The 10,796-nt window shown below is 43.8% G+C and overlaps 1 protein-coding gene across 1 annotated transcript in view; it reads right to left on the bottom strand.

The window, feature by feature from the left end:
• Positions 1-10,796, bottom strand: part of PAPSS1 (3'-phosphoadenosine 5'-phosphosulfate synthase 1) — a 26,930-nt gene that overhangs the window by 7,212 nt on the left and 8,922 nt on the right. The window contains exons 5-7 of the mRNA XM_010153155.1: positions 6,018-6,131; positions 3,993-4,104; positions 601-806 (exon numbers count right to left, since the gene is read on the bottom strand). Of these exons, the coding sequence (XP_010151457.1) occupies positions 601-806; positions 3,993-4,104; positions 6,018-6,131 (432 nt within the window). The remainder of the gene's footprint in view (positions 1-600; positions 807-3,992; positions 4,105-6,017; positions 6,132-10,796) is intronic.

Here is a 10,796-nt window from a genome sequence, read left to right as displayed (position 1 = left end):
GGAAAGACACGTATTTTGGCCCCGCAGAGCGAAGATGCAATATTTCCAGCAGCTTGCAAAGCCCAACACAGCACTGGGTAGGTCACAGTCCGAGTGTGGCACACGCAAGGTCAAGGTAACAAAACACACTCAACACAACGGAGGGGAAATAACTCCCCAGAGGGTTAAGTGATGGACGCTGCAGGAACAGGCCCTGTTTCAAAAGCATCTAAACCAAGCAGTTCTCACATCTCCACGTGCAGGAGAAATACCACAACGCATACATCTGCTGACGAAGGAGCTCGGATGATCCAGCTGGTTACAGCGGGATGCGTTTCCTGGGCACACCAGGGGGCAAAGGTCCCTCTTCTGCAGCACAGCTTGTCCAGTACGTTCAAAATTCACTGCACGTGTCCACATCAACATGAGACTTTCGCACTACGTGCAGACTGTTCAACACAGAACAAAAAAATCACCTCTGCTTCTGCTCAAATGTTCTACTTCGTTCCCAAAGTGGCTTTGCTGTGGAAATGCACCAGGCACAGACATTGGCTTCACTTATCTGCCCCTCCACAAACAGTACAGCTAATAGGACCAGGTTTCCAACCTTTAAACACACACCTTGATGTAGGGATGCTCCTTGCAAGTCGTTCCCCACTGCCTAGCACAGCGCTCCTCTTTCCGATGCTCGTAGAACTCGGGATTACGGAGAATGGCCACGCGGCGACCTTCGTACACCAGTGCAACGGCTGTACACCCATCCAGCCTCTCTTTGTCTTCTTGAGTAGCTGTTAGCACTATAGGCACTGACAAATTAATAACTCCCCCTGCAGAGAGAAGGGAAAACAACAAGAGCCCTGATCCTTAGTAACGCTCACCAGTGACGTTAGGAAGATCTACCCGCCTGACAGTCCCGGTCCAGGCTGCAAGCGTATCGCAGGACAGCCAGTCCAAGTGTCTATTTTAATGGGGTTAAGAGCAACTTTTAGAATGAACTCTTGCGTAAGACACGTGCTATAAAACGTGCAAGCACTGAGGGTCAAGAAAGAGCAAAGGCGGGACCGCAGACAGCAAGTGCTGATGGCTGCACGCAAGTCTTTAGGCCGTGAGGATACTCCTTTCTTGGGATGTCAAATTAAAACCTTGTTCACGCTACATAGCGAGCAGAAATACACACTTAAACAGATTACCTAAAATATTATGAAATATGAGATATCAGGAAGAAATTCTTACCGCAGAGGGTGGGAGCACTGGGACAGGTTGCCCAGAGAAGCTGTGGATGCCCCATCCCTGGGAGTGTCCAAGGCCAGGCTGGATGAGGCTTGGAGCAACCTGGGGTAGTGGAAGGTGTCCCCCCACCGTGGCAGGGGGTGGCACCGGGTGGGCTTTAAGGTCCCTCCCAACCCAAATCGCTCCGATTCTGTGATTCTATAATTGCTACTGGAATGAATAATTAGTGAAAAAATCCTGGCATTCTCAGTAGCTGAACTTTCAGTCCACAAGGAAAGTTCAAGGCGACAGAAGCAGCCAAATGTACCCAAGAAGTCAGCGTCTGTAATTTAACTATTTCCAAAGGTGACTTTGCTATTCACTTAAACCTGTGTTCAGATCCAGCACATAGACTTCAGAAAAAGCAGCTGAGTCAGGCACAGCTCATTCAGCTGAAAGCTTACCAGCCACTCTTCTCCTAAAACTGAACCAAAGTCTCTGAATTTGAAGCTCGCGTGTGGTCCTCGTGTTCAAGCATTTATTTCACTGCTAGATGCTGAAGTCTTGTTTTGCTTGACTACAAGAGTGAGCTCTGAGAAACCCAGTGGAGTAAATACAGGAAGTCTCATCCAAAGGCTTCAACTGTAATGAGCACACTGAAAGAGGGCAAAACGTTTGGATGGTCTCCAGGAGAAAAGTCAGGGGCCCTTTGAAGTTAAGGGGAGGTTTGCTATTGGCTTTCGTGGGGCCAAAACTCTAAATAAGGCTGTTTTCCCCATTATTTGAGCAATAAATGTTTAATCATCTTCTCTCAATGTTAAGTATCGTAGAAAGTTAAAAATTATGAAGCTGGACAAAAAGTTTTAGAGAAAAATAGGCCCCCTCCCTGCTTCATAGTGCAAGATGAAGAGTGCAGTGCATCTTCTGAGTTCAGTCTCAGTGCTCAGAGTTATTTTCAAAGCAACTAGGTCATAAAATTGGGCTTGGCAGCAGTCACAGAGAAGGTGATTCGCCACCCCTAACACGATAATTAAAAAATTCCTTTTGCTTTGCAAACAAGTAAAGAAATGTTTCAAACTGGGCTGAGATCACAAACCTACTGGTTATTCAAATTCTGCCAGTGACCAATAATAAATATCTAATACCTCTGACATCAGTCTTCAGCCACTGTACAAATCAGAAACTGAGGCAAGGTAGTGGAGTGAGTTTGTTACGTCACAGATGAGCAGAGTGTCAGACGAGACCACTGCAGGTAACAAGCTTTGAAGTGGGAATACAGCCCAGCTGCCCCGAGCTCCGTAAGGCTTTTTTGTATTTAGAGCCCAGAGGATGGGATGCATTGCAGGTACGAAGCAACTGCCCTCTCTTCAAAATCAAACCCGTGGAGAATGACTGTGAGGCTGCAGAAATAACACACCAAGCAGGGAGGAAGCTTTCAGGATGTTGTTTTGGCTTAACTGTCGCCACTGCTCCAAGCAGCAAAGCAGCTCTAAGGCTATCACATTTTCTAAAACAGTTCTGACATGTAAACGTTGCAGTAGATATCTAAGCAGCAGTAATATGGTGGCATCTAGAGGAACGTGACTGTTCTATTCAAGCCTAGGACTGAAAACTGTTTCCATCAAGAAATTATTTGTTATTTTTCATTACTCATGGTTTTTGCATCCTACTAAGGTACTAAAAACAATTTCAGAAGTTAAAAAACTTGCAACATTGACGTATCTGAACCACTGATCTATACAAGGTCCCAAATACCTCCTAACAATTATGCTGTGACTAGGGGGCAGAATAAGAAGCTACAAGCTATTTGAGCAGTTAGATGCACAGCATGTCATCTGCGGGGTACATTTCCCCTGGATGGAAAAATGGAATGACAGATGGAATGACAAAAAAAATAGCAGTTCAAAATAATACCACAAACTTCAGATACTCCAAAATAACGTGATGGAGTGATGTTGCGTAGGACAGTATTCCAGAGACTTCTAGAAAAGGGAACTAGAAAATATAAGAGAGACAACAGATGTCTTTCAATTCCATGGTCCAGACAAATGACTGCTTTTTCCTGCTATTTGGTCTCCAGCAAGAGGAATGCAAAAGGAAGTAGGGAGACAGGGATTTTTACTATCCCTCTTTGATATAGGGAGTGCAAAAAAACCTCAGAAGGCTGGAGTAAAACAGAGCCTTCAAAGAGGAATAAATGAAAAATTACAGAGGATCACAATCGAATTCCTAAAGCTGAAGATGTTGTCCCTTGTTGACTACCTTAACTAATGTTTCCTCTTAGCCAACTGGTAATGCAAAATAAAAGACATTCATTTCAGTCATCGCAGGATGATTGCTAAGTCACAGTAACTCAATCACATGTGACAACCGTCAAGTCACCGCCTCAAATTCTGACTTCATACTTGCCACAGCTCCAGCCCTGAAGGCAGTTTGTTACCCCTTCCTGCATTACGATTACAGAACAAACACTTTGACACACAGAGCTAGACAGCAGTTAAACTGCAATTCTAAAAGAAATTCCTACAAAACAAATTAGAAATGTGGATTTTAGGTTGAAATGTTTTTCAAAACTGGAAACATTGGGAAAATGTAACCTGTAAAGGCCAAAAGAGAAGACACGCGAACTCAAACACGATGGTAGGTGACAAAAAGAAGTAAACCATCAAGTTTATAACTGCAATATCCTCTTCTCTTATCCCAGGCTGTGCATAAGCCTGGCACCGTGTTACCACACCACCACCACGCAGCCAAGTACCCAGAACATGTCAGAAGGAAGGTCAGGTCACTCAGTTTTACCCTACCATCAAGGAGACAGTCGAAGTGAAGGCACTGCAGGTATTCTCTCTCTCTCATAAAGCCGTTCAGGGGTGTTGCCCAGCCTTCTGCTAGCACTTGCACCCACTGCATATCCACCTTGTAAAGAAAGGGAGAAGTACACTTAGAGCAGAGAAAAGTGGTTGCCTAAAGTCTGACACCAGGTATTAATCATAACAGACCACCATCTACCCCAAAAAGGCAGGACAGTATAAATGGAAGGGTTCTCCGTATTACAGGTTTTCATTACAAAGAATTCAGTTCCTACAAGTAAGAAAAAAAAGAACTACTTGTTCCTCATTGTTCATATTTTTGGCTATTGTCCAGTCCTTACACTAGATCAAATTTCCCTGTGTTAAAAACCAAACAACCAACAAAATAAACCCCACAACCACAAGCTTTACGTGTAAATGGTTGGTGAAGTTCAACCTCACAGAACTAGAGTCCCACCTGCAACTATTTTTTTTACCAAAGCAAGATAACCAAGAGGTGAAGAAAAAAGAACGCATACAATTACCACAAAACTACCAGAATTAGGGGGGTGAATGTGAAGAGGGCTAATACTGCAACAGATTGGAAAGGACATTTTTACTGCAGAAAGTAGAGACAGGATCCAGAAGTACAACTCCTGGGACTAGTACCTCTTTCAATTTAAGAGGTAACAGCTTACAGGGAATTCCCTTCCCTAGCACTTAAACAGTCACACCGTGACTGCGTGTGTGGCCTCTATTATTTCTGCATGCACCCTGCTAAGACTTGCTCGAGCCTTTGAGGAGAACAGGCTCTGCTTGTGCAAGCCTCCTTTGCAAAGAGCATGGCTAGTTTTATTACACTGTGTAATTTATCCCGAGGCCAGTACAACACACACTTTCTTCCCAAGCTGACGTTATATACTTGCTTGATATTTAACAAACCACTGGCTGGGGGTGGAGGGGGAAAGGCTTCGTTGTTCTAGAGAGGACACAACTCAGAAGTGGACACTACAGAAATTTAATAACGGTGGCTGTAAATATTTATTCTTCAGCAAAGCAATAAAGTTTTACAGATATGTAAGTGAAAGGAATCCAGTCAGATGCAGTGAAAGGGAATACTGAAATGCAGTAGTAGCAGTAGAAGGCTAAGCAAATTTTAAAAATATGTAATTCAGTGCGTAGTCCTTCAAAGTCAAGTTACTCGCTGCAGTTGCTCAGCCCTGAGCCTAGTGAGCTCCCAGACGCAATACTCAGCTTTAAGGTCTAGTAATACTGCCAAAAAGCCAGTGGAAACACTCATGCATTGTGTCTCTGTTTAGGCCTTGCTGTTCAGAAAAAGTTGAGGTAGAACAGAAACACAACCAGAAGCAGCGCTGTCTGACTTATCTGAGTTGGAAAGTAATGTATTTAACCAAAATAAGACAGAGTTGATCAACTTGGTCCATGCTCTTCCATATTTCTCTGCCGGAAGCCAGAAAAGAAGCATGGATAAGTTCTAACCAGAAAAAAGCCCAATACAGCAGACCTGATCATCTCTCCATAGGCTTAAGTTTGCAACTCCTTGAGCCTGGTGTAAGGTTACTATCACCCAGCTGAAGGTTACCAACGAGGAGAATCAGGAAGCAGTAACTGATTTCCTTCAAATTTCTAGGGCATTACAATTCAAAATAAAATGGTTTGTGCAAGTAAACTAAAATCAAAAAAGTTAGTAATTCTCCTAGAAGTAATGCCTGATATGAGCCATGCCAGACATGGTTTAGTCCCTGGACTGGGGGCGAGGGGGAGGCATGGGAGGAAGGAAATTTAATGTCCAGGTTTGGGATAAACTAAGCAAGACTACAACAGGATTATTTACAAAATTACAAAGATTCAATTGTTATCTCTAGCAACTGATCAAAGAAAACACAGATGCTGTAATTCCTCTCAGGAAAAGTGCACTGAGACCCATTCTGTAGCCAGCCCAGGCATTTCGACTATATCTGCTTCTGTGACAGATTGTTGGCTTTCAACTTCAGCTATGAGGCAAGTGAAACACAATACCTTAGTTATTTCCAAGGTTAAGAGAGACTCAGCATCCGTCTTGGCCAACTGTAGCTTGTTTTCTGGCACATAAAGCTCTTTCACCTCGTAAGAGGCATCCACCGGTACAATGTCCTGTGTGAAAGGAGTAAACAGCATACGTTATAAATAATGCAACATGCAGTACAAATGGTAACAGGGAGGTCAAAAAAGAAGTGATTAGTATAGAAGTACCAATTAAATATATTACCTACAGCTAATGATGTAACACCAGCATCCTAATCTATACACGAATATTTAGAATCCCAGAGTGGTTTGGCCTGGAAGGGTTGCTCCAAGCCTCATCCAGCCTGGCCTTGGACACTCCCAGGGATGGGGCATCCACAGCTTCTCTGGGCAACCTGTCCCAGTGCTCCCACCCTCTGCGGGGAAGAATTCCTTCCTGATAACTAATCTAAACCACCCCACTTTCCATTTAAACCTGTAACTTAGAACATTTAACTGTGAGGCCATCTGTGCACATATACATGCAATGAACTGAAATTAGTTTTAGAATCAGAATATTAATTTTTTATTTTAAAAAAATTCAGCTTTCTTCCATGTGTTTTAAAAAAGACATTCTCACTCCACGATGCTCAAGACCTTAAAATACTTGTAAGATATAAGGATAGAGACATAATTAAAAAAAAAAAGAGGGAGGGAAAGGCCATCATAAATAATGATGAAACTTGAAAGGAGCCTCCTCTGACAAAGCATGATGTAAATGGCAAAACCCAGTCAATACTCAGTAGCAAAAACATCAGTGAAAAGCAGCTGACGGTTCCTTTTAAAAGAGGTTTTTCAGAGTTTTGGAAACTTTTGTAAAATAATGCTTTTATTTTGGAGGAAAAAGCTCCCCCTTACAGCAAAATATATACAGCCCCATAACAAGAATAAGGAATTCTCTTTGCTGTTCCAGTATATGCAGCCCAGAGTAAACAGGTGTGTCTGTAGGACACACAGTGTCCGCAGCATTTTAAAGCATTTATCCAAGCATTTACCAGGCATTAGGCACTACCTCTATGGAAAGTTAAACAAAGGGAGTGGGATGCTGGGAGCAAGCGGGACATAAAACAACCATCGGAGTAAAAAGATGTGGTGAGTGTCACCGGCTGTTACATAATTCATATCTCCAAAGCCAGATTCAGGTAGCACTTCAAAGTTGTGGTGTACACGGAGAAGCTCAGTCCATGGCACAGCAGACATCAGCTGGGATGCTGATCTTGTGAGAGAGTAAGTTAAGCAAAACCTGCCTCCTCTTTTCCGTGCCCGAGCAGCAGCACCACAGCCCAGGAGGGCTGCAGCAGCTAGCCCCGATCAAAGACAGGTACTGCCTGCCGTAAAGGACAGCAGAGCTTACCCCAAGTGTAATGACTGAGTACACACACGCTGCTTCAGAGGATTCCCCTCTGCACCCTAGCTCATCGCCGTGCTACAATGTCCTGAATTTACAAACCATCAAAAGCTTAAAATAAATGTGCCTATTAAAAAGGTCCCTTCAAATATTATCCTGGTTTCCTGGTGAAAACCAAGCTTCCACAATGTCAACAACCTACCACCTTCTAAGGATGTAAAGAGCTTGGAGACAGTTCTCCCAGCTCAGAGTCTGACATTTGTAGGATTAGTAAACCCAAACTCCTCTGCAGACATATAACAGTATCTAAAACGGATTTAAAAAACAAAAGCAAACTAACAGCCAGAGGAATCCAGAGGTCTTTAAACTCTGAATTTTAGGAAAATACGAGGCTAGCAAGCCATCTAGTGACCACTGCAAGGTAGTAACTTTACTCACAGGTTCATCCTACCGAAGTTACACAATATTCCTCGGCATTTATTATTTCTCAATGCAATCATATAAATAACAGCACAATAATTAAAAGAATAAACTAGATGCTTTGTGGGAACGTGCCTCCTCAGACGGCAGTGGTAGGTCCTTGGCTGACGCCCTCCACCATCCCCAGCAGTCTGCGAAGGAGAGGCCTTCAGGCACGTTTCCGGGAGACGGGCGCTCACCAGTGCCATCCAACCCACCGACTGACCGGGCTTGTCAGTCCATACGGACTGGGGTGTGAGGCCAGGGAATTATTGAAAGTTTCTATGAATTGTACCCGTGAGTCATCAATTCAACAATTGTTGATTATTATTCACAATTCAACAGTTCATCAACCGTTATAAATTATTACTAAATACAAATTATTCCACTATGGAAAAACCAGACAGAAGTATTTGCTTGACCATAACAATCAGTGAAGGTTTGGTACCTACAGCTTGCAGGAAGTTTGCCAGTACTTCAAGTACAGGGAAAACTGGGAAGTGCAATGATAGTCATGATCTCCACAGAGAGAGGTATGATTTTCTGGACTGACAGCCTCGTCTCTGCAATCAGTTGTGTTCTATCACGTTTTAAATTCACTCCAGCCACAGAAACACTCCTCTTCTGCCAATCAGAGGAATTTCTGACCCCAGACCTTCAGTGCTGTTTCCTTCAAAGGTGTAAAGACACCCTTTACACATCTGTTTTGGTCAAAATAAGTCATGTGTAGATCATATAGTACATCTGGATTAGCCATCAGGAAGGAATTCTTCCCAGAGAGGGTGGGGAGCACTGGAACACGTTGCCCAGAGAAGCTGTGGATGCCCCATCCCTGGAAGTGTCCAAGGCCAGGCTGGATGAGGCTGGGAGCACCCTGGGCTATGGAAGGTGTCCCTGCCCATGGCAGGGGGTGGGACTGGGTGGGCTTTAAGGTCCCTTCCCACCCAAACCATCCTGTGGAATAGGAGTAATAAACAGCTGTTGAATCTGGCAAACTCTTGTGTGGTGTAACTCGGTTTTGAGGGTCACCTCGTTTGGTTTCTTCGCATGCAAATGCAATAGACATTTCAAAGTTCCTTTTAGGGACCTACAATCCAAGGTACTGATGAGTATTTCCTAAAGGTACTGAGTCGGAGTCATAAGAAAAGTTCCCAGGTACTGATGAGTATTTCCTAAAGGCAGTGAGTCGGAGTAATATGAAAAGTTCCCTTTTTATTTTTAAAGTCAGAAAGGCTCATGTGGCTTTCCAGCTTGATAAATTTAATATTTTCCAGTGGAATCAGACGAGCGTAGTGCAGGTGTTTGGCTGTAAAGACTTCATTGTTTTCCTTCTTCTTTGTCCTGTCAACAAATGTAGCTGATATAGCCCTTTGCACAAAGTTCATGCTTCCTTACTACGGAAGAAGTTCAATATTTAGCCTGGAAAATATTTTCCGAAGAAGTCATAGCTCAGGTATGCCACTTTTACTGTTAAGGAAGTGCCTCAGTGTATGAGCAAAGAGTTGCATTTACAGTGGGAACTACATGTTTAACTACCTTTGTATACAAGTCCCATTCCTGGGGACATCAACTTGAGGCAGCCCTGCAAATACCACCCTCAACCTGGAATGTGATCGTGCACTTCTGCTGCTGTTCGGACCAACCCGCTGTGAGTGTGTGCATAAACTCTGTCCCTCCTAACGTCTCCCACCCACCCCCAGCAGTTACAGCCAAGGCCTTAGCTGGGCGCAGCACTGTGCTTCTCATGCTACCTCACAGCCGTGATTTCCTGTCCGCCCTCACACACCTGCCTGCAACTTTATTTTGCAGTGGTGAGGATTTGGAGTAGGATTTCAGTGGGGGTGGTTGTTGCTGTTTATAAGGTCAGTCTCTTTTTTTTTTTTACGGTGTGAAGCTTGAGGTTGGTGGTTCCTGGAAAAATATGGGGGTTGGAACTAGATGATCTTTTTAAGGCCCCTTCCAACCCAAACCATTCTATGATTCTATATGAAAAATGTATTCTGCTGTTCTGTACATCTGGGTGGGTGTTTTTTTTTTTTAATTTTGATATTTAACCTTAAATTCTACAGCTGTCAACATACTGATTCTCTCTGGAGCAAAGTGCTCAATCCTGTCTAGTTCCTCATTCCAATATCGAAAATCTGACAGTAAAGAAACCTCTGTGTGAACACCTTGGTCATCGGCATGAATTACAGCAGGCTCCGAAACATCTTTCAGCAGTTTTTTAACTGAGAAGCCTTCACACATGGGAACTTAGCATTTTTATTATCTGTAAAATTCGTGTAGAGCAGGCATTACAGGTCTTCAGCCTTCGCTTTTTCATTATGTGACCATGAATTAGGCACTCGGTAGGGTGTATTTAACACAATTGATTGTGCCCTGCTGCTCGCTGGGTACTGAATCATTATTGTACATGAAACTTGACTTCCTGTTTCCCTCTGCTTTCAAAACCATTTCAGCAGAAAATTTGTACGAACAAAACTGCTGTTTGTTTGGACACATTGTTCAAAGCAAATACCGACTGCAAATGGTGATCACCTGGGCCTAACTGGGACTCCTAAGACAAAGTGCAAACCACGTTAATTGAAGTGCAGACCACGTTAATTGCAGAGACTCCACTTAGACAACAAACATCCAGTTAGATCTGCTGACAGAGGGGTTAGTCTGAGTATCTCCTAGATGTCTGCAGTCAAGTGATTTAGGTTGATACAGATCACAGAATCCCAGAGCGGTTTGGGCTGGAAGGGAACTTAAAGCCCACCCAGTGCCACCCCCTGCCATGGGCAGGGACACCTTCCATAGCCCAGGTTGCTCCCAGACTCATCCAGCCTGGCCTTGGACACTCCCAGGGATGGGGCATCCACAGCTTCTCTGGGCAACCTGTCCCAGTGCTCCCCACCCTCTGCGGGAAGAACTTCTTCCTGATGGCCAATCCAGATGTACTATAT

This window comes from Eurypyga helias, unplaced genomic scaffold, assembly GCF_000690775.1.
Source record: "Eurypyga helias isolate BGI_N326 unplaced genomic scaffold, ASM69077v1 scaffold13776, whole genome shotgun sequence".
Taxonomy (NCBI): Eukaryota; Metazoa; Chordata; class Aves; order Eurypygiformes; family Eurypygidae; genus Eurypyga; species Eurypyga helias.
The sequence above is the reverse complement of the archived record's forward strand: the minus strand, read 5'-3'. Positions and strand labels throughout refer to the sequence as shown.